The sequence below is a fragment of the Brachyhypopomus gauderio genome, chromosome 17, assembly GCF_052324685.1.
Source record: "Brachyhypopomus gauderio isolate BG-103 chromosome 17, BGAUD_0.2, whole genome shotgun sequence".
NCBI lineage: Eukaryota > Metazoa > Chordata > Actinopteri > Gymnotiformes > Hypopomidae > Brachyhypopomus > Brachyhypopomus gauderio.
In genome coordinates, this window is record NC_135227.1 from 19,183,186 (window position 1) to 19,211,088 (window position 27,903).

At 46.2% G+C, this 27,903-nt stretch overlaps 1 protein-coding gene across 2 annotated transcripts; it reads left to right on the forward strand.

The window, feature by feature from the left end:
- The first annotated feature begins 3 nt into the window (after window positions 1-3).
- Window positions 4-27,903, forward strand: ugp2b (UDP-glucose pyrophosphorylase 2b). Of its 2 annotated transcripts, none has more exons than XM_076978095.1 (10): window positions 4-161; window positions 5,096-5,223; window positions 7,663-7,770; window positions 17,871-18,056; window positions 19,777-19,910; window positions 21,032-21,329; window positions 22,838-23,035; window positions 23,265-23,507; window positions 26,868-26,972; window positions 27,301-27,903. In XM_076978095.1, the coding sequence occupies exons 2-10, from the start codon at window positions 5,125-5,127 to the stop codon at window positions 27,406-27,408; spliced, it is 1,479 nt and encodes a 492-aa protein (XP_076834210.1). In that variant the 5' UTR covers window positions 4-161; window positions 5,096-5,124; the 3' UTR covers window positions 27,409-27,903. The 2 variants fall into 2 exon arrangements, with proteins under 2 accessions (XP_076834210.1, XP_076834209.1); XM_076978094.1 differs by lacking the exon at window positions 4-161 and adding an exon at window positions 464-1,040.

Genomic DNA, 27,903 nt, shown 5'->3' on the forward strand with positions numbered 1-27,903 from the left:
CTCACGCGGGCTGGAATCACTTCCGCAGTCGCGCGCCCGTCTGGGTGGCGGTGGCGGTGCGGCGCGCGCTGGTTGGTCGGCTGCAGGTCGCTCTCTGCTGCACACACACAGGCCGGGACGTGACTTTCTCCGTCATCAGTAGCATTCTTCAACCTTCAAGAGTAAGGGATTGCGGTTTTCCTTTGCATTCGGTTTGATTGGATGAGTTTGTGGTCGCCGTATGTCTCGGCCGGTCCTCGGTTAGTGTTACGGACGCTGTGGTCGTTTTATTGGACCGGAAGACTTCGCGCAGTTTCCAGAGACGCAGTGCCCTTGGTCGGTCCTAGGGGGTAGCTAGCTACACATACTGTGAAATATCAGCATGCAACTACAAGATCTCAAGCAGAAACTGAAAATATACTATTAATATAAATACTATTGCGTTTCATGTGTTGTACGAAGTATGTTTCGGTGCGATGGCGGTGTTTGCTGATGCTCCATACATGCACACACACCTGAAGTCAGACGGCCCACGCAGTCTAGTATCTAACACATATCACACCTTTGCTTTCTAACCGACAGAGTCTTACATCTCCTATAAGATCATGCTTTCTAACAGAGTCTTACTCTTGCATCTCTTATATTTCCTCCCATTTGCACGGGTAAGAGGAAGGCGAACTACGTGACGTGTTGGAGTGAAACATCTTTGTGGGTTGTGCCAAACGCGGCGGTCCGCGCGCAGCAGCGCGAGCTCATTCAGGACTTGTGCGCGGTCTCGTGCGCCGTAAACCCGCCGCGCGACTCCACTGGGTGAGGCATGCACTCAGGAACCTTCAGAAACACGGGCGCTCCAGTTTATAAACGACCTGAACGAATGAAAGAGTATCTCGTGTCGCCACGGACCGTTTTCAGCTAGTAAAGTGTTTGGAAAGCAAAAGGCGGGTTGGTAACTGGCACTGGTTATAAGGAAATACTCTAGGACTTTGTTAAAGTCGTAAGTTCATACAGCAAACCTGCAGTGACACACTGACCATACGCTACCATGACCCAGTACGCTGAAGGTAAGTCAAAGGTCCAAGCGGCCGTTTGACAAGTGATTAAGTCAGTAACTGATTAGTGTTGTAATCGATGGACTACGCACAGTGTCTTTAATAATAACATAACATGATGACTGTGTCACCTACTATACTAATTATAGTATCACGAGTATAGACTGGAGTTGTGTTGGGGACTTTGGACGTCTTCTGGTGTGTGTAAGGTATGAGCCAAAGGACAGTAGATATAGTAGCCTACATTCATTCAACCATACCGACTGGAATTAGGTTGTACAGGTTTCTGTGAATGACATACCAAACCGTAGCACATTGGCCCAGATTTTTAATTTCAGAGCCTTTTTTCCCCTATTGTGAAAATTTAGATTTTTTTTTCTGTGTGAACTGTACTGAACAGTAGAAATTACTTAACTAAATTAAAGGAAATTTAGAGAACTCAAAAAAAGGTTATACGTGATGTAACACACTGCAGATGCTGGATTAAAAGTCTAGAGAAGCCTTATGCAATGCTGTCATGATCACATTCAAGCAGAGCGCTCAGTGCAGGAGGTGCCTGGCCTGCTATCAGAATGAACTTTATAACATCACACACGATAAGCACACACAGGCCTATTCGCACACCATCGCACGTCTCATGTCCACCATGGCCAACATTTAGGCTAGGGGGAAAGGAGGATAACTTTAGTGTAATGGACATCTCAGTCCCCCTCCGTAGGGCATCCCCTGCCTGGGGATCTGGGTTGTCAGTTGTTTGTAAAGTCATTTGTTCAGGAGCTATGGTCCATATCTTAGATTCTTGGATCAGAGATACTTTAAATAAAACCAAAAATAAAAATGTTGTAGTACAGACATATGTGGCTGATGTAAGCAGAACATGTAAATGTATCTTTTTATTTACTGGTTTCCTTATTAGGCCGTCTCAGTCAAGTCAAGTCAGCTTTATTTTTATAGCACATTTAAAAGTCATCCAGTGTCGACCAAAGTGCTGAACAAGAATTAGAATTGCATATAAGAGCAACATGTAAGTTTTAAATAGAAATTTAAAACTAGGTATAAATATGTCAATCAAAAGTAAAAACTAAACTTGTCCAGAATATTGCATGCAAGATCAAATGATCTTTCTTAAAAATGAACATTAAACACGCAAAAATAAGCTCACACAAAATTATGTTGTTTCTGCAATATTTACTATGCGATGGGGATGATTGGCTCACTACAGGATTTCAAGATTTACAATAATATTAACTGAACAAACAAAAACCTGAATCACTTTTTCCAGATCACCAGGATAAAAATATCTGAGATGGAGCATTTCTGACTACTACTTATGTTTAGCAAATTTAAGCTCGGAGGTAAAATCACTAAATTCTTTTAGTTTAGGAGTTTAGGACATTTAGCCAACAGTGAAATATTATCCACATTCCACATAAGCAAGCTGGTTACTTTGGGGTACCTAAATAAATACTTATTTTCATTTATCAGCAACATAAATAAATCATCACATTCAAATTGTAATGTCTTAGAAACACTCATAACCTCTGCAAAGAATCATCAGGCTGCAAAGGAATGTAGAATTGCATATCATCAGCATAATACTGAAACGATGTTATGCTTGATAATAATTTGATCTGGAGGCAACGTGTAGACAGGAAATAAAATATGGCCCCAGATGGGTCCTTGAGGAACCCCAAAACTAATTAGAGCAGATTGAGTAAAGCACGAACCTACGTTGACTGTGAAAACATTTTTTTTCCGGAGACCTGAGGGAAATAATTTTAATGCTGTCTCTTTAATAAACGCACTGTGTTCTGGGATTTCAGTGAGTTTGGCATGATCTACGGTATTGAAGGCCACCGTTAAAGCCAGTTAAGCAAGCGCTGCCCCACCTACAGCACTGACTGTAAGTCGTCAGAAACGTTAGTCAAGTTCAAGAGTGCAGATTGAGTGCTGTGACCAGCCCGAAAATGTTAAAGATACGAGTAGCACGTTACCAGATCATTTGTTGTACGGATGGTACTCAACCTGGTCTATAGCACCATGCATAAATGGAGATCAATAGAGGCCTGTGCTACTTGGCATGACTTGATCCCCTTTGCTCCCCCTGGCAGACATGGGGAGAAACGAGACACACATGCAGGTTTGCAGTGTCTGTATTCTGCAAACACAAAGCCCAGTGGCGCATTGCCTAAAGAGTAAATGAAAGCAAAAGCACAGGCAGTTCACAGCAAAAGCACAGGCAGTTCACAGCAAAAGCACAGGCAGTTCACAGCAAAAGCACAGGCAGTTCACAGCAAAAGCACAGGCAGTTCACAGCAAAAGCACAGGCAGTTCACAGCAAAAGCACAGGCAGTTCACAGCAAAAGCACAGGCAGTTCACAGCAAAAGCACAGGCAGTTCACAGCAAAAGCACAGGCAGTTCACAGCAAAAGCACAGGCAGTTCACAGCAAAAGCACAGGCAGTTCACAGCAGTTCAGCGGGAGTCACTCAGGGCGTCTAGTGACCGCAGCGAGGAACAATGAACACCACTGGACAACAGCGTTTGCCTTTGAACCAGTTCCTTTTCAGAAATTCAGCAATTCAATTGTGTAATCACACATTGTTTGTTTTGTTCGTTTTTGGTTATTAATAATTCACTATAATTAACAATTCACTATACTGTAATTGTTTAAATGGCTTCTAATTACACTGTTACACTGAAACTGTCACACTGCATGAATATATACGCATTCATGCCAAGGTGATGACATCTTGTGTTGTGAGTGATCTGTCCCCAAGTGTTTCCAATGCAGATGCAGTAATCTTTTAAACTTCTATTTAACTAATTTACCCAATGTCCTTTGACATGTGATAAAGTATTAGACTAGTCAAACCAGTCTCCATGTGATTCTTATTTATCTGCAGAAAGGTTTTTTCTTGGAACTTGCTAGAATGTGGTTGGGTGGATAAATTCCATGCAATCCTGCCCTCAGTTACATGTGGTAAATAGTTCTAAACCAACACTGTAGTTTCACTCTTTATGTTTCTTTATGTTTCTGAACATGATTATAACCTTTTCGGACACATTATATCTGGTTGTATAGACTATACTATATATTTACAAGTGCCCAAGGTCATTTTGCAAAAGCCAGAAAATAACAACAATCTTACAATTAAATGGACAAAAATCTTATTTTAGCTCACTGATTAGAATATGCTGAGTTACAGGTTATTAAATCTATTAATAGGTTATTAAAGCTAAATGGGTTATTAAAGCTATCAACAGGTTGTTAAAGCTATAAACGCTGCTTTCCTTTGAACCTTACATTATGTCACTGGTTAAAATAGTTCTTCCACCTCAGAAGGTAGACTAGACAACATGGGCCTGCCATCACATAATGTCTGGCGACATGATGCTGAAATCCTTGTTCATGCTTTCACCCAGTCCCACCTTGATTACTACAACTCTCTCCTCATTGGCACACCTAAGAAAACCATCTGATCACAGAAGTATGTCAGCTTTCTAGTAAATTTATCTTGGCCCACGTGTTTCTAGAAAACATATCTCGGCCCACATCACTCCAATTCTCCATCAGTTCCACCAGTTACATCCGTTACATCAGTTACACCTGTCTCACAATGCACTGAATTTAAACTCCACCTGTTCACAGACTGGGTCACAGTCCTGTCCACCGTTATTTAGTGGAACTCCTACACCCATAGGACTGTACATTCAGGTCCTCTGATGCTGGTCTTCTCTCCATCTCCAAACTCAGACTGACCTCTGCAGGGGCCAGATCTTTCACCATCATGGCCCCAAAACTATGGAACACAACACTACAACCCACCCATACCACAACGTCTCCGTCACTGCCCTGCCGTTTCGTTCTAATGTCAAGTTAAACACAGTGTACCGTACATTTTATGACTTCCCTCCTGCAAACAGCTGAACAAGTGTTCTCTCCTGTATCGGAAGTAAAATGATCACGAGTGCGAGAGAGGCCCTAAACAAGCGTATTATAACCATGCATTGTGGTTATAACGTGCTTGTTACGGTTTATAATCCGGTGTTGTGTTTCCATTGCAGGTGTGGGCAAGTGGGTTCAGGACAAAGGCATGGCTCAGTTTGAAGAAGAGATGCGTCAGCAGCTGGAGTGCTCCATGCACACGGAGCTGGAGAAGCTGCTCAACACCGCCACAGGAGCAGACGTGGAGGTGCGTGACAGGGCGCTAACAACTGTTCTCACGTAGCCACAGGGCTCCAGGTTGTAGTGGGTAAGCAGTGCTGTGCTGTGCTAACCGATGCTAATAAAGCTAAAGGCCTTGTGATTAGCTTTGTTAGCATAAAGCTAATGAACCAGAACCGCAAGGCTGAAAGAGCAGGAGTGGGAGCTAAAGCGATGACGCTAACATTGCTAATGTAGGTAAGCGGCCAGAGCGGAGTTGGATTACGCACTGCTAACACCACCATTAGTGGTAATGGAGAACAGAAACCGTATAAATATATAACCGTAGTACTGTCCCTGTTGTTCTTGTTCGTTTTACCCTCAGACTTGTTTTCCTGTCACTGTTCGGATGCTGTTCCACCGCTCAGGTCCTTTGTGTCCTCATTTCTTAGACAGTCAGCTCAGTTGTCATAGCCACCAGTCAGCTCAGTTGTCATAGCCACCAGTCAGCTCAGTTGTCATAGCCACCAGTCAGCTCAGTTGTCATAGCCACCAGTCAGCTCAGTTGTCATAGCCACCAGTCAGCTCAGTTGTCATAGCCACCAGTCAGCTCAGTTGTCATAGCCACCAGTCAGCTCAGTTGTCATAGCCACCAGTCAGCTCAGTTGTCATAGCCACCAGTCAGCTCAGTTGTCATAGCCACCAGTCAGCTCAGTTGTCATAGCCACCAGTCAGCTCAGTTGTCATAGCCACCAGTCAGCTCAGTTGTCATAGCCACCAGTCAGCTCAGTTGTCATAGCCACCAGTCAGCTCAGTTGTCATAGCCACCAGTCAGCTCAGTTGTCATAGCCACCAGTCAGCTCAGTTGTTGTCATAGCCACCAGTCAGCTCAGTTGTTGTCATAGCCTAGACCAAACAGGAAACCATCGTCAACAGTGACAACCATGTCAGTTTGAACCAGTTGTGTGAGTTGTGTCAGAAGGGGAGTATCTAGAATACCATGCTGACAGCTCTCCAGAATGACAAAACCACAGTGGCACTCCAGTAATGGTTTAGCAGCTTTCTCACCTACTCACACCCAGCCGAACACACACACACACACACACACACACACACACACACACACACACACAACCTCCCCCACACAGACGCACCCACACACAAACTCCCCTGCACACACGCACACACACACACAACCTCCCCCACACAGACGCACACACAAACCCCCCCCCACACACACACACACTTCCCCGCACGCACGCACACACACACACAAACTCCCCTACAGAGACGCACGCACACACAAACTTCCTCACACACACGCACGCAAAAACACACAAACTCCCCTGCACACACACGCACACACACACACGCACACAAACTCCCCTGCGCACACACACACACACACACACAAACTCCCTCACACACACGCACGCAAACACACAAACTCCCCTGCACACACACATACACACACACACACGTAAGCGGTATGTTCATGATTCCCACCAAGCAGGTAAGGTATGACCAAGTAACACGCCATGTTGGCTGGGCTGTAAGCATAGAAACAGTTGCTGGGAGACCAACCTGTCTACTCTTATTACACAGGTTTGTCACCCACCTGTGGCCTCGTGAACTAACTAATAATAATTAGTTTATTTATACTTTATATTTCAGAGACATCTCAAAGTGCTACAGTATAAAAATCAGCACTTATTAAACATCTGTCAGATATTTGAGGATTGTGACGACGGTAAAGCGTAAACTGTGTAGACCTCTTCATAGGACCAGGACGCTACAAGTTGATGCTCCAGGTTTGAGATGTTTGAGGCGAATCCAGTTCCACCTGTCAGCAGGGCAGAAATTATGAACCCGAGTTCCTGAAGGAGGCGTGTGAGGAGTTATTTCACACGCTAGACAAACGATAATAAAACTATGATAATAAATCAAGCATGTTGTGGTTAATAAAATGTGTCAACAGCTGATTAACAACAGAAGAACAATCAGACCGTCTTTAAAGCAAGATCAGACGGTCTTTAATGAACGTTAAGTCTGTAGACTAGAGCAGCAGCAGGTAGACCAGCGTGCAGGTTTTTAACGGCGCTGAGACAGAAGTCTTCACACAAGACTCTCTTGTGCTAGTGCACACTAAGACTCAGTGAAATCACTCTGAGCACAGGAGTCCGGCTACGTTTGTCAGCACAGCTGGGCCTGCGAAATCTACGGCTCAGCTGTTTTCTAGAATGTGTTTTTCCAAATCAGAAATGTAAGTATTGATTTGGGACACAACACTGAGGTAGCTGAGTGTGTTTGGGTTCAAAAGAGCAATTGGACTCGCTAGCTTTGTGCTCTCTAGCTTTTCGCTAGCTCGCTAGCTTTTCTTGCCTGCTATTGTGCGTGTATTGGTGTATGTGTGTTTTAATTTGTGTAAGCTTGACATTATTACAAAACACAGTCCCTGTAAGATTGTTTGTTGCCTCTGTTCTTGCAGGTTTGCAAGAAGGATTTTGAAGGCTTTGAGAAGCTCTTCCACAGGTTCCTGCAGGTGAAGGGGCCTTCAGTGGAGTGGACCAAGATCAACAGACCTCCTGAAGACTTGGTAAGAAAATTCAGCATTGTAGTCTTTAAAACTTCCTTACCCCTCCTTCTCTCTCTCTCTCTCTCTCTCTCTCTCTCTCTCTCTCTCTCTCTCTCCCTCTCTCCCCGTATCTCTCTCTCTCTCTCTCTCTCTCTCTCTCTCTCTCTCTCTCTCTCTCTCTCTCTCTCTCTCTCTCTCTCTCTCTCTCTCTCCCCGTATCCCTCCCTCCCTCACTACCCCTGGCCTTCCTCTCTCCCTGTTCCTCTCATACACACACTAATAATGTACTAATGTTATTAGATGCTGCTTTCAAGACAATCAACAAGAAACCCAATTTACGTGAAAGTGCTAGAGTGTTTGCACAATGTCCCAGCTTCATGCCTGGGCCAGTGTAGGTGGTCCTGAGACCTGGTGTCCTGGGAGCAGGAACCCAGCGTGGCATGGGGTGTGTGGGGGGGCTGGGCAACACCGCCCTGCTGTGTGGGACTCCTCCAGTCCACCACAATGGCACTCAGCTCTGGGTACTAGTGCTGGAGTGCCATGGAACGGGCCGGTCAATGTAGGCATTGTAGGCAGGCTATGATAAATGACACAAAACTATAGGAAACTACATTACGCAGATGTCTGCAGCCAGGGAGAGAGAGAGAGAGAGGGAGGGAGGGAGAGCGAAAGAAAGAGAGGGAGGGGGGAGAGAGGGAGGGAGAGCGAAAGAAAGAAAGAGAGAGAGAGAGGGAGGGAGGGAGGGAGGGAGGGAGAGCAAAAGAAAGAGGGAGGGAGAGAGAGAGAGAGAGAGAGAGGGAGGGAGAGAGAAAGAAAGAAAGAGGGAGGGAGAGAGAGAGAGAGAGGGAGGGAGGGAGAGAGAGAGAGAGGGAGGGAGGGAAAGAGAGGTGGGGACAGAGCCCCAGGCGTACTTATCCTGGAAGATGAGTGTGCATGTCTGCATTGGTGTGTCCCGAGTCAGCGGGACACTGCAGGATAATCATCCAGTTATCATTTTGCTTGCACACATTTTGGATTTGGCTAATCTTATAATGCTCCAAATACTGCTACAGCTGCATACATTACGCACATGACTAGGTAATTATCAGACCTCTCATTATCAATCTAGTCATTATCAAACCTCTCATTATCAATATTGTCATCATCAGTCCTCTCGTTATCAATATTGTCATTATCAGACCTCTCATTATCAATATTGTCATCATCAGTCCTCTCATTATCAATATCGTCATTATCAGACCTCTCATTATCACTATCGTCATCATCAGACCTCTCATTATCAAATATTCTAACAAGTTCCATGAGTCACTGACTTTTTTAAGGAGCTGTCAGATACATTACACAAGTGGGAATTAAATAGATCACCTGTGTTCGTTGCAATTAGAGCTGGACGATATGGAAACGGAAACGAAAGTTGATCAAAGCTTATCACCGTTATCCAGGAAAGATTTATTGTGATACAAATGTTTCTATCGCGCAGCACTAGCTGCAATATATGATTTATATCACATTAGTCCGAATATTTGTCATGTTTGCGCCACCTGCAAATCACAAACTTGGCGCTTTATATCACATACACACACATACACACGCATACACACACGCGTGTGCCTGCACACACACACACACACTGCTGCATTCTTGTCACAATGCCAAACCTACCAGCAGGGAAAAATGTCTCTTTTTACAGCAGATTTGTTCAACATTACAATCATGTTGTGAAATCAGTTCTTCACTGTGGAGCTGATTAATGCTTGTTGGTTAGCGGAAACACGTGGGTAACATAGTGACACGTGTGGTGTGTGGTTCAGAGAGATGTAGATGTTTGAGCTTGTGGTTCAGAGAGATGTACATTTGTGTGTGTGTGTGTGTGTGTGTGTGTGTGTGTGTGTGGTTCAAAGATACAGCTACACACCAAAGGACTCTCATATCCTCCAGGTCAGTTACAGGTAGACTGATCATTATAACAGAATGATGTTGAAATTATATGACTCCTAAATTCTTGCCTGGGAAGTTGTAGTGACTAACCCCATCTCCTCTGAAGTTGTAGTGACTGAGTAATCACATCTCTGAAGTTCATGACAATTCAGGAGACAATCGCAGGTCCCAGTCCTGTCTAGAGACAGAAGACCCTGTTCAGTCCCCAAACCACAAAACTTCTTCTTCGTCTTCTCTGACCCATCACACACATTACTGGAAAATGCCAAAACATTTTGCAAGAGAAACATGTTTTTACTCTGTTGTAAAGTTTAGATTTAGTTACCAAAGTTTTAAAACTTCCATCCCACTTTTTTAAAACTTCCATCCCACTGTCATTTCCCTTTCTGTGTGGCAAAGGAGTCACACTCAACAGTGTTTGTTGCCCACTGGCTGAACATAACACCTTATACTCTCAGTACAAACCCTAAGGACACCTTTTTGCAACTCCATTTCCCATAATGCCCTGTTGACATTGTAGTGTGCAACTCCATTGCCACACCGCCCTGAGGATGCTGTAGTGTAACTCCCTTAATGCCTTCAGCATGTATCCTGAGCTCCTGTCCTGGAGGTGTTTCTGTTCCTGACGTTCCTTTGAGGAAGTCACTCAACCCCCGTTAGTATCGAAGGTCTTTCAGTCATAGAGCCACTGTGTTGTCATTAAGGAAGTTATTTGAGAAATGTAAGTAATAAATGTAAATAATTGTTACACACAAGGAAGTAGAATCTTAAAAGGGGATTTTCTATTAAATGATTTGCAAACCACTATGTTGAGCTTAAACGAAGTTCGACAAAATATTAATGAACCTATCAGTAATTAGCTAAATCACTGAATCTCCTTAGAGGTTTAGACACACCCATTGGGTAGCAACACTAACCCAATACCAGGGCCTTTCCTGCAGAGAGAATGAACTTATGACAAAACTCTGTCTCTTCATAGAAAAGCCTTTCTGTCCAACAATCATCGCTCGTTACCAACGTCTCTGAAGTGTGAGGCATTCGCTAAACTTGCATCATTACGTCTTTGATTCGTTTATTCAATAATAATTCACATAATAATACTCTTCTTTCAGTCAATAAAATGAAATGCATTATGTGCCTGATGACAGAATCAGAAAATTATATGCTTATTTTGTCACACAATATCTAGAAAATAAACAACTAGAAAATTATTGTTCTACAAATATATAAAAATACAAATGAGCAATAAGTAATTGTTCTAGTTATTTCTAATGATTTTTCCAATTATTTTTCTGTGTAACCTAGTGGACTCTCCAGGGCAGTAGATCTGGAGATACAGGGTTGGAGCTAAACTCTCCAGGTCAGTAGATCTCCAGATACAGGGTTAAAGCTAAACTCTCCAGGTCAGTAGATCTCCAGATACAGGGTTAAAGCTAAACTCTCCAGGTCAGTAGATCTCCAGATACAGGGTTAAAGCTAAACTCAGCAAGGATCTTCAGGAGTAGGCCTGGCATTTTCTACATAGCAGAGCAACAGGCTATTAAATGTTAAAGTTGCTTGACAGTTATGGAAACAGGCTTAATATCTGACAGACTATTCAAACTATTGAGTATTTACCTGCATAAATATTACATGACTACTGTAATTCTTTATACATTGGTATTAACCAGTACCTATTACAACGTTTACAGTTAGTCCAGAATGCAGCATGCAGATTATTAACCGGAACCAATAAAAGAGAACACATTACACCTGTCCTCGCCTCACTTCATTGGTTACCAGTACAATACAGAATACCATTTAAAGTGCTTTTATTTGTTTTTAAAGCACTAAATGGGCTGGCCCCTTCTTACATCTCAGATTTGCTCCAATCTCCAACCAGGCAACGCTCGCTGAGATCTTCATCTCAGAACGTACTAGTTGTCCCCAGGGCTCGTTTAAAACTCAGAGGGGATCGTGCTTTTTCAGTGTACGCTCCGAAACTGTGGAATAACCTACCACCTGACATTCGCCATGCTACCTCTGTCTCGGCTTTTAAATCAGGTTTAAAAAGCTATTTATATAAACTTGTATTTGTTCAGTAAGACACTGTGGTATGTTGGGTGCATTGATGTATTGTATGTTATGCTATTTTATTTTTATTTTTGCTTGTTTGTTGTATTTCTGTATTTTACACATTATTTATGAGAACATGTACAGCACTTTGGCTAACCTTGGTGGCATAGAAAGTGCTTTATAAATACATTTTACTTACTTACATTTTTTCTAGCGTTGTAGGTGTAAGGGTGTAGTTGAGCAGAGATAACTTGTTAAACTGGATTTGATCAGATGGCTTTTGATCAGTTATCTTTGGCTTTATTTTGATTTTTAAAAGTATGTTATGCAGTAAATTTGAACATTAGATCACACCCTGTCTCTCTTTCACTCTCTTTCTCTTTCACCATCTCTCTCTCAATTCAATTCAATTCAATTCAATATAGCTTTATTAGCATGACTGTATAAGGTACAGTGTTGCCAAAGCATTAAAAACAACGATAACAATGATAATAATATTGACAAATAACAACAACAACAATAATAATAATAATAATAATGATATATGATAACATTTAGGAAAAGTTATCATTATAATTATTTACATTCTGAAACTGAAGGGGGGGGGGGGTCGTTTCCCACTGTCTCTCAGGCTGTGACATGTAGATACATATTTAGTAGTGAGGGGGGCGCTGTGTCCCCCTCCTAGAATGATTTTTAGTTGTTCAATTTGTGTTAGTGTTTGGAAGTTTGGGATTTTCTTTTTGAATTTGTGTATGTAAATTTCACGTGTTGGTCTGAATTTTTCACATTTTAGAAGAAAGTGCATCTCCGTCTCGACTTCACCTGTCATACAGTGACCACACACCCTCTGCTCTCTGGGCAGCCAGGACTGTTTATACCTGCCTCTCTCTACGGCCAGGCTGTGGTCACTGAGTCTGTACTTGGTCAGGATCTGTCTCTGCTTTGTATCTCTGACAGTCAGGAGATACTCTTCCAATTCATACTCTGATTTTAGGGCCCGATAGCATTCAAGTTTGTTTTGAGTCCGAATCTCTTTTCCCCAATGTTCCAGATAATCCCTTTGACTGCGTTTGATGATGTGGTTAATGTTTAGTTTTGAGGTTAAAGCAGTGCTGGAACGAGGCTGACCTGTTGGAGAGTTAATAAGCCTCAGAACCAGCTGACTGAGGGGGCTCTTCTCGGGGTTCTTGGGTCTGTAACGTCTTAAAATGTAGCGTATCACTGGGACTCGTTTTCAGGTGCATCCAGAAATTTAGAGCTCGTTTTTGGATATTGATGACCAATGGGAATCGGCCTAATTCTGCCCTGCATGCGTTGGTTGGTGTTTTTCTTTGGACTTTTAGAATCATTCTGCAGAATTCTGCATGCAGGGCTTCAGCTGGATGCTTGTCCCATCTAGTGTAGCTTTGCTGATTGAGTGGACCCCATACCTAACTCCCATACAGCGCAATGGGCTGAATCACACTATCGAATATTTTACACCAGATTGGAACGGGAATGTGGATATTGTAGAATTTTCTCCTGATGGCGTACATTGCTCGATGAGCTTTATCTTTTAGTGCATTCACTGCCGTACTGAAACTCCCAGATGCAGTAATAACAAGGCCGAGGTAAGTGTACTGCATCGTGTGCTCCAGGGCGGTGCTGCCCAGACTGAACTGGTATCTGTGTTCCTGACATCTGGGCTTCTTTTGGAAGACCATAACTCTGGTCTTCTTCAGGTTTACTGCCAGGGCCCAGTTCTGGCAGTACTGCTCCAGCAGATCCAGGTGCTGCTGTAGCCCCTGTGCGCTTGGGGACAGCAGCACCAGGTCGTCTGCGTAGAGCAGGAACTTCACCTTCCCGTCCTGCAGGGCGAGACCAGGAGCTGCAGACTGTTCCAGCTGCACCGCTAACTCGTCAATGTAGATATTAAAGAGTGTTGGACTCAGACTGCAGCCCTGCCTCACTCCTCTTTTCTGAGTGAAAAATTCTGTGTGTTTGTCTCCAATTCTCACTCCACATTTGTTTCCCAAATACATTGATTTGATGATGTCATAAACTTTGCCCCCTACACCGCTCTCTAGAAGTTTGTAATAGAGTCCTTCGTGCCAAATAGAATCGAATGCCTTCTTAAAATCCACGAAACAGGCAAAGATTTTTCCATTTTTGGTCTGATGTACATGTTGGTTGATTAGGGTGTGCAGGGTGTAAATGTGGTCAGTAGTTCTGTAATTTGGAAGAAAGCCAATCTGATTTTTGCTCAGGACAGTGTTCGGTAAGGAAAGACAGAATTCTGTTATTTAAAATATTATTAAACACTTTCCCCAGATTACTGCTCACACAGATGCCTCTGAAATTGTTAGGGTCTGATTTATCTCCACTCTTATGGATTGGGGTAATGAGACCTTGACTCCAGATGTCAGGAAAACATCCTGAACTCAGGACGAGGTTGAATAATTTGAGCACTGCCCTCTGCAGCTCAGGAGTGCTGTTTTTTAGCATTTCGTTCCTGATGCTGTCGGGGCCACAAGCTTTTTTAGGTTTTAATGATTTGAGTTTTTGAGCCAATTCTTCCTGTGTTATTGGATAATCGAGAGGGTTTTGATTGTCTTTGATTGCACATTCAAGTGACTGTAATTTTTGTGTGATCAGATTGTAATTGGAATTTAGTTCTTTCTTTGAAATTTCTTTATTATACAGATTTTCAAAATGATTTTTCCAGATTTCACTGTTCTGTGTGGGTACTTTTTGTGGTTTTGTTTTGCTCAAGTTATTCCACATCTCCCAGAACTGATTGTTTTTGATAGAATCTTCTATGTCTCTGAGTGTTTTATTTGTATAGTTTAGTTTTTTGGTTCTGATTGAGTGTTTATATTGTTTAAGGGTGTTACAGTATTTTTGTCTTAGGTCCTGATCTTCTGGTTGTCTATGTTTTAGATTTGACAATTTTCTTAATTCAAAGAATAATCATTCATAATCAAACCATTTTTCTTTTATCAGTTTTTTATCTTAGTTTGTTTGTTTTTTGTAGTTCAGCCATAGAAGATGCTATGTGTAAAATGCTGTTAATTTCACTCACAGCATGATTTACACTTTTCTTATTATTCTCATAATTGTTGTTAATAAAGTTAGTGATTTTGTTAGATACGTGAACTGACTGAAGTGCAAGGATAAATTTCTCCACACTATCAGGAGCCCATCTGTAGGTCCTGTGGACTGTGTACAGCTTACTGGACTCTGCTGCTGTTTGTTTTGGTTGATGTGACCATTTCAGGTACACATTAATTTGGCTGTGGTCTGATAGAGGAGTTTGTTGTCGGACAGTGAATGCGTTGAAGGAGGAGGGATCCATGTCAGTGATGGCATAATCTACTACACTAGCTCCAAGAGCTGAACAATACGTGAACCTCCCTAAAGAGTCCCCTCTGATCCTGCCGTTAAGCATGTACAGACCTAAGGCTCCACAGAGATGCACTAACTCTTTACCGCTCTTATTTACAGAGCAGTCCAGGCTGTTTCTGACTCTGAGGGCTGGTGTGAGGTACGGAGAGCTCTGACCAAACACATGTTTATTGCCCTGTGAATCTACATAGTCTAACTTGGATCCAGTTCTTGCATTAAAATCTCCACACAGCAGCACATTTCCCTGGGCCTGGAAATGGCTGATCTCTGTGTGGAGGCTGTTGATGTACTCCTCATCGTAATACGGGGATTCTACTGGAGGAGTGTAGACAGCACAGAGGTATGTGTCTGTCTCTGATATGCCAAGTTGTTTATGTAGTTTTAGCCAGCAGTGTGATTTCCCTAATTTTACAGCTGTGATGTGCCTGGCCAGTTTTTCCCCATACCACACTTTCACTCTCTGTATCTCTCTCTAATACCCTTCATGTTTCTCTCTCTCTTCTCAAGTTGAAACACTTCACCATACCGTAGTACTGTAGTACCGTAGTACCGTAGTCCTGTAGTACCGCAGTACTGTAGTACTGTAGTACCGTAGTACTGTAGTACCGTAGTACTGTAGTACTGTAGTACCGTAGTACTGTAGTACCGCAGTACCGTAGTACTGTAGTACCGTAGTACTGTAGTACCGTAGTACTGTAGTACCGCAGTACCGTAGTAATTGCTGTAGGTTCTTGCTTATTTGCTCAGAGGAGCTGAAGTCTCTTGTGCTGGTGCTCATGTGAGAATAGGACGATTCACACAGCTGTGTGTGACCCCCCACTGTAATGACCACGAAGAAATGTCTGAAACAGCAGTGAGGGGTCAGTTAGAGCCATGGGGAGGGTTCACACACACACACGCACACACGCACACACACACACACACACACACACACACACACACACACACACACACACACACACACACACACACAGCAGTGAGGGGTCAGTTAGAGCCATGGGGAGGGTTCACACACGCACGCACGCACACACACACACACACACACACACACACTCACAGCAGTTAGGGGTCAGTTAGACCTAAGTTGACTCTCTTTCTTTGTAATTATTTTTCTCTCTCTAACTATGAAATCAGCATCTAAAGAAGTGTCTGTCTTCTCTGCTTGCGCTGCTTGTGTAAACATCAGTTATATTTGGCCTCGACTACAGGAGCAGTCTCTTCAAATAACACACTCCCTCACTGCAGGATGTTGAATTAACACACACGCCGTAATGTGATTCACACTAAAAACACTATAGTGCATCTCATTGAACACTGTTTAATCTAGCAGGAGGCTTTTGTTTGACCTTCATCTTCAAGGTCTTGCAGGTTCTTTTCAGAAATGCACAGCTTAGATTCCACGTGTGTGTCCCACATGTCTGAAGACACACTCGAGCAAACGCAGCGGGCAAGAAAGAGAAGAATCCAAATCCGTTGTCAGAGGTGCTGGTGCTGACCGGGGGGGAGGGGGGGGGGTGTAGGGGGTGTAGGGGGAGGGGCTGGAGGGTGGGGGCGGATATGCCAGACCTGATTTAAAGCAACATGCCCTTGAACAGAATTACGTGAGGCATCTTGGATGTATTTTCTCTTCTTTCCGTCTGTTTTTAATGTTGTCACAATGAGCTCAAGGCTCCACCCGTTCTCTGGAGCCATTGCATTCATGTGCGTGTGTGTATGTGTCTTCTATATCCTCTCTGACATAGTGATGTCTCATCTGGAGGACATTTTGGCCTCTTGGCAACCGGCCCACGGCCTTTTGGGAAACAGAAGGAATGAACGTTTGTGTGTGTGTGTGTGTGTGTGTGTGTGTGTGTGTGTGTGTGTGTGTGTGTGTGTGTGTGTGTGTGTGAGAGAGGGAGGGAGGCTTTGAAAACAGATAACCACAGCTCGCCAGTTTGAGGCTGTCCCTGTTAAGCAAGTAGATGTGCTGTAGGTGTTTCTCCATGAGTGTACGCCTGAACTGTGTACAGGTTGATCTGACACGTGGGAGGGATGGAGTGTGTATCGTCAACACCACCCCTCCGTTCACACACACCCCTCTGTTCACACACACACTCGCGCACACACACACACACACACACACACCACTCTGTTCACACACACCGTTCTGCTCTGCTAGGACTTGCTGTCTGCCCCCCCACCTCCACACATGTGCACTAGATTCAGCAGATACTCAGCAACCCTAGCAGTGGTTTGGGGTTCATCCAGCACCCCTGGTTAAAATCAGGCTTTGGTGTGCTGATCAGGTGTGTGTGTTTCTGTAACAACAGTCCAGCCGTGTGTGTATGTTTCTGTAAGAACAGTCCAGTCGGTGTGTGTTCAGACATTTCTGAAGCCGCAAAACTGAGTCATGTGACTGCACCCACAGTCACACTGACCTAACGCCCCTGACGTCTCTCCCACCGCACACAGATCAGCTGTGGGACCTTCTGTGCTGAATCACATTTAAATCATTTGTTCCAGAACTCCACTTATTTATTTTTTTTAATTTACCATTGTAGAGGTGTTGTTAAAAAGAAAGAGTTTAAAACCCTCACAACACCAACTTGACTCCTGACACCGAGCTGTGTCCACACCCTGACATGAACCTTTATACAATCTAGTAAAGGACAGTAGAGTTCTCATATTTTCCTTCTCTCTCTCTCTCTCTCTCTCTCTCTCTCTCTCTCTCTCTCTCTCTCTCTCCCTCCCCCCCCCCCCAGATCCAGCCGTATGAGAGGATCCAGGAGAGGGCACTGCCCACCAGCGTGTCGGAGAGTTTGAACAAGCTGGTGGTGGTGAAGCTGAACGGGGGCCTGGGCACCAGCATGGGCTGCAAGGGTCCTAAGAGTCTGATCAGCGTGCGGAGCGAGAACACCTTCCTGGACCTGACCGTGCAGCAAATCGAGGTGGGCACCCCTGATCACCCAGGCTCAGTAGAGTAGGTCTGTCTCTGTCTCCGTACTGGAGACACCCGCCTACGTTGTTGTGCCATTGGGCCCAGGAAGGCCTGTGGACTATGGCTTTATCCCATTGGTTCTTTTCCGGAGAACTAGCATGGAACATGAACTTTGCAGCACAAAACTGGATTTTCCAAGGTCCCTGCTGCCTGAGTATTACTCTGATGTCCTTGAGACGGGTGCATGACTCCAGACAGACTCCAGACTACACCAGACAGACTCCAGACAGACTCCAGAGTCAGAGCTGGACAAGGGCAGGTGCTCCCTGAGCCTTCCTGATGGGGCACGTTCACGTTTCTAGCTTGTCGGAAGTGTTTCCCTTTCTACGTTGAATTCTGCATGTGTATATGTGTTTATATGTGAGTAAATGTGCATAAATATATCTGCATACATGCATGTATATGTGAGTATCACAGTGTATATTTACAAAGATGTGTGATTGTATGAGTATGAGTGTATATTTGTGCATATGTGCGTATAAGTGCATGTGTACATAGCTTAGGTTTGTATTTGCCAGCAAATGATGAATGATCAGATGTAGTGAACTGATGTAGTGTGAGGTACTCCAACAATGAATCATCTGCACAGGGAGCTCCATCATGCTAACGAGAACTACACCTACAGCACTTGATGTTTAAACCAAAGGCACATGTCTGAACCACCCTCCTCACCCTCACACTCGAATGATGTAAGAGTGTGAAATCCGGCAAGCGTGACTTCTTTTAAAACCTGGAGCTATCTCGTGAACTCTGCTGAAAGTTCTGCTGCAGTATAAATCTGACTGAAGAAAGAATGACAAAAGAGGAGGAGCAAAAGCCAGACTGTCAGAGAGAGAGAGAGAGGGAGCCAGAGAGAGAGATACGAGATATTCAGGAGAGAGAGGGAACAGGACAGTAACAGAGGAAGGTGTGTTGTGTTGTAAAAGAGGAGGGAGCCGAGTACTCACCCTTGCGGGACACCCCTGCACCCGAACACTCGCCCCTGTGTCTGCTGGGCTCTTTCTGGCTCAGCGTTCCCCCTCGGCCACTCTGGGAGGAGGTTAATGGATAACATGGCCCTCCTGGATAAATACAGTGTGCACAAAGGCCTCTGTGTTCTCGCGCCTCTGATTCACAGCACTGGGACTGCGGTGTGGATCCTGGAACCAGATGTTCAGGGAGCGCTGAGCATTTAATTCAAACTCCACTGGAAGGCAAACGTATCTCGGCTCCTAATGCACTACAGCTCTTCTCATCCTGCTGGCATGGTAGAAGGCTCACCAAAGACCCTTTATGCCCGTTGTCATTGACATTGAAACATGAGAATAAACAGCATTATAAACATTAGTGCTGCAGTGCTGAAGAAAGCACTGAGTGAACAGCTAGTGGACGGTTTTCTGGGTGATATTAGAACAGTACAGTGACTAAAGAAAGGGTTTTGCAGTTGAATAGCCTGATTAGCTCATCGTGTGGAATATATATTTATCCATATCTTAAACATAAGCTGTTCCGTTTGTTTTTTCTCACTTTAGCACTAAGTGTATCCAGGTGCCTGTTGGGTTGCTGACTGCTCTGGGCTGTGACGGATTAGCGTTTGTGATCTGGTGATCTGGTGCCAGTGTGGTGATGAAGCTTCGTAATTATCAACTACGTTCCCTCTTTGAGTTCTAACTTGTGTGCATTGCCCCCAGCACCTGAATAACATGTACAATGCTGACGTCCCGCTGGTCCTGATGAACTCTTTCAACACAGACGAGGACACCAAGAAAATCCTGCAAAAATACACACACCACCGTGTGAAGATACACACTTTCAACCAGAGCAGGTACACACCCAGACATATCACATGCAAGATGGAGCCTTCAGCTACAGCAAGATCAGAGATGAAGTGTGCAGGCTGGAAGATCTCCAGATACAGGGTTGGAGCTAAACTCTCCAGATACAGGGTTGGAGCTAAACTCAGCAAGGATCTCCAGGAGTAGGCCTGGCATTTTCTACATAGCAGAGCAACAGCCCATTAAATGTTAAAGTTGCTTGACAGTTATGGAAACAGGCTTAATATCTGACAGACTATTAAAACTATTGAGTATTTGCATGCATAAATATAACATTTTTTGTAGCGATGTAGGTGTAAAGCCTGTAAAGCCTGGTTTATACTTGCTCGCTGTCCGTTCGCGAGGTCGTGCACCTCTCGAATTTTGTAACTTCGCGCGCGCGCCGCGCTTCAGCGCGATGGACAAAGTCATGTTTGCCGGGTTCATACACCTATACAAGGTGGAATTAAAGCACTTGTACGTCACTTTAAAGGTCCATTTCAGTATTTCCCAGCACGGTAAACTTAATTAAGTTAAATATTTATAGCCTACATATATTCGAAATGAATCGAAATAATTCGCTTTTTTATCACATTATTTAATAGTTGTTTATTTTCAAAACGCCCAATCTTAACGTTTTCACGTTCTCTCGAGTTTCGTCCTGGAATTACAAGAAGAACGTATCGTTTCGGACAACACTGCAAAGCCATATTTTACACTGCAATGACGCTCGCGAAAGTATAAACGCCTACACCGCTCGCGCAGGGTCGCGCGAGGTGGACGGAGTCGCGCGCTACGGTCGCTCGCGAAAGTATAAACCAGGCGTAAGGGTGTAGTTGAGCAAAGATAACTTGTTAAACTGGATTTGATCAGATGGCTTTTGATCAGTTATCTTTGGCTTTATTTTGATTTTTAAAAATGTGTTATTCAGAAAACTTTAACATTAGATCACACCCTGTTTCTATTTCACTCTTTCTCTTCTACTCTTTCTCTCTCTCTTTCACTGTCTCTCTCTCACTATCTTTCTATTTCACTGTCTCTCTCTGTCTCTCTCTCTCTCTCATTTTCTGAGTTGGCAGTTCTCAGCTACGTGGTAAATGAATGTGTGATGTCCTCTTCTGTCTCTCTGTAGGTATCCCAGGATTAATAAGGAGTCTCTACTTCCAGTGCCCAAGGATGTGGCCATGGTTGGGGAGGGGGCGGAGGGCTGGTACCCCCCGGGCCACGGCGACATCTACGCCAGCTTCTACAACTCTGGCCTGCTGGATCAGCTCCTGGCTGAGGGTAAGGAGTACATCTTCGTGTCCAACATCGACAACCTGGGGGCCACGGTGGACCTGCACATCCTCAACCACCTGGTGAACCAGCCCAACGAGAAACGCTGTGAGTTCGTCATGGAGGTCACGGACAAGACGCGCGCGGACGTCAAGGTGAGGGGTGATCACGAACAAACACACACACGTGTTAAAAAACACATACACATATGCACACACATATGTATATGTATATACAGTACGTTTGTGTGTGTGTGTGTGTGTGTGTGTGTGACACACACACACACACACACACACACAGATCACCTGAAACAGATCAGTCAGCAGAGTGCTATGGTCAAAGAAAAAGCTAACTAGACACCTGCTACATTTTGAGATTTGAAGTTTAAAATATACAATAAGAGTATGTGGACTAGTCAGATTAGTCAGTGTCCCTGAAGTGAAAACCCTGTTCATCCTGCTCATGAACAACAGTGTTCACTTCTAGAGTCCACACTCACACACCCGTGTTCAGGTCACTACTAGAGTCCACACTCACACACCCGTGTTCAGGTCACTACTAGAGTCCACACTCACACATCCGTGTTCAGGTCACTACTAGAGTCCACACTCACACATCCGTGTTCAGGTCACTACTAGAGTCCACACTCACACATCCGTGTTCAGGTCACTACTAGAGTCCACACTCACACACCCGTGTTCAGGTCACTACTAGAGTCCACACTCACACACCCGTGTTCAGGTCACTACTAGAGTCTACACTCACACAACCGTGTTCAGGTCACTGCTAGAGTCCACACTCACACACCCGTGTTCAGGTCACTACTAGAGTCCACACACACACCCATGTTCAGGTCACTACTAGAGTCCACACTCACACACCCGTGTTCAGGTCACTACTAGAGTCCACACTCACACACCCGTGTTCAGGTCACTACTAGAGTCCACACTCACACACCCGTGTTCAGGTCACTACTAGAGTCCACACTCACACACCCGTGTTCAGGTCACTACTAGAGTCCACACTCACACACCCGTGTTCAGTTCACTACTAGAGTCCACACTCACACACCCGTGTTCAGTTCACTACTAGAGTCCACACTCACACACCCGTGTTCAGTTCACTACTAGAGTCCACACTCACACACCCGTGTTCAGGTCACTACTAGAGTCCACACTCACACACCCGTGTTCAGTTCACTACTAGAGTCCACACTCACACACCCGTGTTCAGTTCACTACTAGAGTCCACACTCACACACCCGTGTTCAGTTCACTACTAGAGTCCACACTCACACACCCGTGTTCAGTTCACTACTAGAGTCCACACTCACACACCCGTGTTCAGGTCACTACTAGAGTCCACACTCACACACCCGTGTTCAGTTCACTACTAGAGTCCACACTCACACACCCGTGTTTTCACTCCCTCAACAAAAAAGGGACACAGAGATGACATCAGTCATCGTAATGCAGTACAACACAAAACACCTGTGCACATTTACTGAGTGGCCAGGCTACATTTGTGTGGCCTAGGGTGTGTCTGGCCTGGTGTTTGTGTGGGCTACGGTGTGTGGGTGTGTGTGAGGGTGTGTGCGTGTGTGTGCATGCGTGCTCTAGATCATCATTGGTATTAAGGATATGTGTGTTTCTTTTATCTCTAGGGAGGAACTCTGATTCAGTATAATGGGAAACTCCGGCTTCTGGAGATCGCACAGGTCCCCAAAGCCCATGTTGATGAGTTCAAGTCTGTCTCCAAATTCAAGATCTTCAACACCAACAATCTGTGGATCTCCCTGGCAGCCATCAAGAGACTACAGGAGCAGAACGCCATGGATCTGGAAATCATCGTGAATCCTAAGGTTAAAGAAACACACCACACACCCCCCCCCCCCCACACACACACACACAGTCTGACTCCTGCTGATATAGCCAACATGATGAATGCTCTTGAATCTTAAAATTGATTCCACATTTCAAAATGGAATACAATTCCAATGGCGAAACATAATGTTTGAGAATTAGATGTAAGCGAAAGCCTTCAAATCCTGTCTCACTCTGGAACTCGGCGGTCTGTCTGTCCGTCCGCAGACGCTGAACGGCGGGCTGAACGTCCTGCAGCTGGAGACGGCCGTGGGCGCTGCCATCAAATGCTTTGACCACGCATTGGGCATCAACGTGCCTCGCAGTCGCTTCCTGCCCGTCAAAACCACCTCTGACCTCCTATTGGTCATGTCTAACCTGTACCGGCTGGAGGCGGGCTCTTTGACCATGAGCGAAAAGAGGGAGTTCCCCACCACGCCCCACGTCAAACTCGGCAGCTCGTTCACTAAGGTAACGCTCACCAGATTAATCGGACCGCATCGGATTTTTAACCTCCTTATATTGTTCTGATTCTTGTTCTTTTCCATGACACTCCCATGTACTATAAGTTTATGTGTATGTTTATCTATCTCTATGTCTATTTGGAAGATGTTTCATAGACGGAAACATTCCTCGAGAGGTTTGCATAGAGAGAGAATGCCCTGCAGGATAGCGCTAGACTCAAACCTGTTGTCCTAGCTAAGAACACGTCACGTGTGTTCAGCAGACCATCGTCACTCTGGAAAAACACGTCTGCTAAATGCTACACAAGGAAATGTTATTCAGGGAAATACAGATATTTCGACACTCCATATTCCAGCTATAACGTATGACATCATGCTAATATAAACTGATATATAACATACGACTGACATATAACTCCGTGGTCACGCTAACAGCATTCTCATATGACAGACGTCACACCAGACTCTCAGTCCATCAACATGTTTTTTCTTTATTAATACCTCAAAAACTTTATCAAAAACACACCTAGAAACTTTCCAGTGCTGTGGCTGGGATGGCTGTGTGAGTGTGTGTGTGCGCGTTCGTGTGTGTGTGTGTGTGTGTGTGTGTGTGTGCGCGCGTTCAGAGACCCCTTTAGAGCAGCACTTCTCCACTTTTTAGGTGTGTAGGTGCCCCATGTGTGTGCGTAGGTGCCCCAGGTGTGTGCGTAGGTGCCCCAGGTGTGTGCGTAGGTGCCCCAGGTGTGTGCGTAGGTGCCCCAGGTGCGTATGTGCCCCAGATGTGTGCGTAGGTGCCCCAGGTGTGTGCGTAGGTGCCCCAGGTGTGTGCGTAGGTGCCCCAGGTGTGTGCGTAAGTGCCCCAGGTGTGTGCGTAGGTGCCCCAGGTGTGTGTGTGTGTAGGTGCCCCAGGTGTGTGTGTGTGTAGGTGCCCCAGGTGTGTGCGTAGGTGCCCCAGGTGTGTGCGTAGGTGCCCCAGGTGTGTGCGCGTAGGTGCCCCAGGTGTGTGTGCGTAGGTGCTCCAGGTGTGTGTGCGTAGGTGCTCCAGGTGTGTGCGTAGGTGCCCCAGGTGTGTGCGTAGGTGCCCCAGGTGTGTGCGTAGGTGCCCCAGGTGTGTGCGTAGGTGCCCCAGGTGTGTGCGTAGGTGCCCCAGGTGTGTGCGTATGTGCTCCAGGTGTGTGCGTATGTGCTCCAGGTGTGTGCGTATGTGCTCCAGGTGTGTGCGTAGGTGCCCCAGGTGTGTGCGTAGGTGCCCCAGGTGTGTGCGTAGGTGCCCCAGGTGTGTGCGTAGGTGCCCCAGGTGTGTGTGTGTGTAGGTGCCCCAGGTGTGTGCGTAGGTGCCCCAGGTGTGTGCGTAGGTGCCCCAGGTGTGTGCGTAGGTGCCCCAGGTGTGTGTGCGTAGGTGCCCCAGGTGTGTGTGCGTAGGTGCCCCAGGTGTGTGTGCGTAGGTGCCCCAGGTGTGTGCGTAGGTGCCCCAGGTGTGTATGTGCTCCAGGTGTGTGCGTAGGTGCTCCAGGTGTGTGCGTAGGTGCTCCAGGTGTGTGCGTAGGTGCCCCAGGTGTGTGCGTAGGTGCCCCAGGTGTGTGCGTAGGTGCCCCAGGTGTGTGTGTGTGTAGGTGCCCCAGGTGTGTAGGTGCCCCAGGTGTGTGCGTAGGTGCCCCAGGTGTGTGCGTAGGTGCCCCAGGTGTGTACGTAGGTGCTCCAGGTGTGTACGTAGGTGCTCCAGGTGTGTATGTGCTCCAGGTGTGTGCGTAGGTGCTCCAGGTGTGTGCGTAGGTGCCCCAGATGTGTATGTGCCCCATGTGTGTGTGTAGGTGCCCCATGTGTGTGTGTAGGTGCCCCATGTGTGTGCGCGTAGGTGCCCCATGTGTGTGCGTAGGTGCCCCATGTGTGTGCGTAGGTGCTCCAGGTGTGTGCGTAGGTGTTCCAGGTGTTTGCGTAGGTGCTCCAGGTGTGTGTGTGTGTAGGTGCTCCAGGTGTGTGTGTGTAGGTGCTCCAGGTGTGTATGTGCAGGTGCTCCAGGTGTGTGTGTGTGTAGGTGCTCCAGGTGTGTGTGTAGGTGCTCCACGTGTGTAGGTGCTCCAGGTGTGTATGTGCCCCAGGTGTGTGCGTAGGTGCTCCAGGTGTGTGTGTGTAGGTGCTCCAGGTGTGTGTGTGTGTAGGTGCTCCAGGTGTGTGTGTGTAGGTGCTCCAGGTGTGTGTAGGTGCCCCAGGTGTGTGTGTGTAGGTGCTCCAGGTGTGTGTGTAGGTGCTCCAGGTGTGTGTAGGTGCCCCAGGTGTGTGTGTGTAGGTGCTCCAGGTGTGTGTGTAGGTGCTCCAGGTGTGTATGTGCCCCAGGTGTGTGCGTAGGTGCTCCAGGTGTGTGTATGTGTGTGTGTGTAGGTGCTCCAGGTGTGTGCGTAGGTGCTCCAGGTGTGTATGTGCCCCAGGTGTGTGCGTAGGTGCTCCAGGTGTGTGTGTGTAGGTGCCCCAGGTGTGTGCGTAGGTGCTCCAGGTGTGTGTGTGTAGGTGCTCCAGGTGTGTGCGTAGGTGCCCCAGGTGTGTGCGTAGGTGCCCCAGGTGTGTGCGTAGGTGCCCCAGGTGTGTGCGTAGGTGCCCCAGGTGTGTGCGTAGGTGCCCCAGGTGTGTGCGTAGTTGCTCCAGGTGTGTGCGTAGGTGCTCCAGGTGTGTGTGTAGGTGCCCCAGGTGTGTGCGTAGGTGCCCCAGGTGTGTGTGTAGGTGCCCCAGGTGTGTGCGTAGTTGCTCCAGGTGTGTGCGTAGGTGCTCCAGGTGTGTGTGTAGGTGCCCCAGGTGTGTGCGTAGTTGCTCCAGGTGTGTGTGTAGGTGCCCCAGGTGTGTGCGTAGTTGCTCAAGGTGGGTGCGTAGGTGCTCCAGGTGTGTGCGTAGGTGCCCCAGGTGTGTGTGTGCGTAGGTGCTCCAGGTGTGTATGTGCCCCAGGTGTGTGCGTAGTTGCTCCAGGTGTGTGCGTAGGTGTCCCAGGTGTGTGCGTAGGTGCTCCAGGTGTGTGCGTAGGTGCCCCAGGTGTGTGCGTAGTTGCTCCAGGTGTGTGCGTAGGTGCTCCAGGTGTGTGCGTAGTTGCTCCAGGTGTGTGCGTAGGTGCCCCAGGTGTGTGCGTAGTTGCTCCAGGTGTGTGCGTAGTTGCTCCAGGTGTGTGCGTAGTTGCTCCAGGTGTGTGCGTAGTTGCTCCAGGTGTGTGTGAACTCGGGTGTAGCAGTGTCTCCGGGTAGCACCATATGTGCTTCTTCATGTCAGCACTGACAGAACCGACAGGCATTACACACACACACACACACACACACACACACACACCCCCACTTGGCCTGTCTGTGGTTCCAGATCTCAGCTGAACATCTCCTATATGTCCATGCAGGTCCAGGAGTATCTGACGCGTTTCGAGAGCATTCCAGACATGCTGGAACTGGATCACCTGACCGTGTCCGGAGACGTGACGTTTGGGAAAAATGTTTCTGTGAAGGTAATTGTGTATGAATATGTAAGAGTGAGTGAGTGGGCGAGTGAGTGAGTGTGAGCGCGTGCGTGTGTGAGCGCGTGCGAGCGTGTGCGTGTTTGAGTGAGTGAGGTTGTGTGTGCGTGCGTGTGAGTGTGAGCGCGTGTTTGAGTGAGTGAGGACGTGTGCGTGCCTGTGAGTGAGGGAGGTCGTGCGTGCGTGTGTGTGTGTGTGTGTGTGTGTGCGTGAGCGCGCGTGTGTGTGAGGTCGTGTGTAAGTGAGTTGAGTAATTTGATTCACATGTAGCTGTATGAATGAAGAGAATCTTTAACCTTTGACACTTTGTGTTGCACAGGGAACCGTTATAATTATCGCCAACCACGGGGACCGGATCGACATTCCTGCTGGTTCCATGTTGGAGAATAAAATAGTTTCTGGTAACCTGCGGATCTTGGACCACTGAAGCCTTCCGTCATGTGACCTAGGTGTACGATCACATGACCTCCCCCACCTCACGATAAACACACTCACCTCTCACCGCTGTTTTATGGACCTATAATGAGAACAGGTGCAGAACCGGAGCCTCTCAATTATACAGACTTTTATTTTTATAACTCTGAGACTTTTAATGTGCATTTATGTTTTAAAACATTCCATATCCTGCTCAGAATCAAAACCATGTAGTTGCGCGTAACATTATGTCACAACCGGAATTCACTATTATCTGTTGTTTTCTACTCGGAGAGTTCAGTATTTTCTTTATGGAGTGTTGTCATGGTGATGTCACCAGCCATGCCAGCACCGTGTGAGTCACACTCGTGAAATGTGAAGACAGAGGAGCAATAAGCTTTGTACCATGGCAACAGGGCCAACTGTGCGTTCCATGGAACCCACTCTGTGTTCTGGAACCGTCTCTGGAACAAAATAAAGTGCAATAGAGAACTAAAGAACGGCCGTT

Coding starts and splice junctions, on each gene's coding strand:
- ugp2b (XM_076978094.1), top strand. Junction 23,036..23,264: donor AAATCATCGTGAATCCTAAG/GTTAAAGAAACA, acceptor GTCCGTCCGCAG/ACGCTGAACGGCGGGCTGAA. Junction 23,508..26,867: donor TCGGCAGCTCGTTCACTAAG/GTAACGCTCACC, acceptor ATGTCCATGCAG/GTCCAGGAGTATCTGACGCG.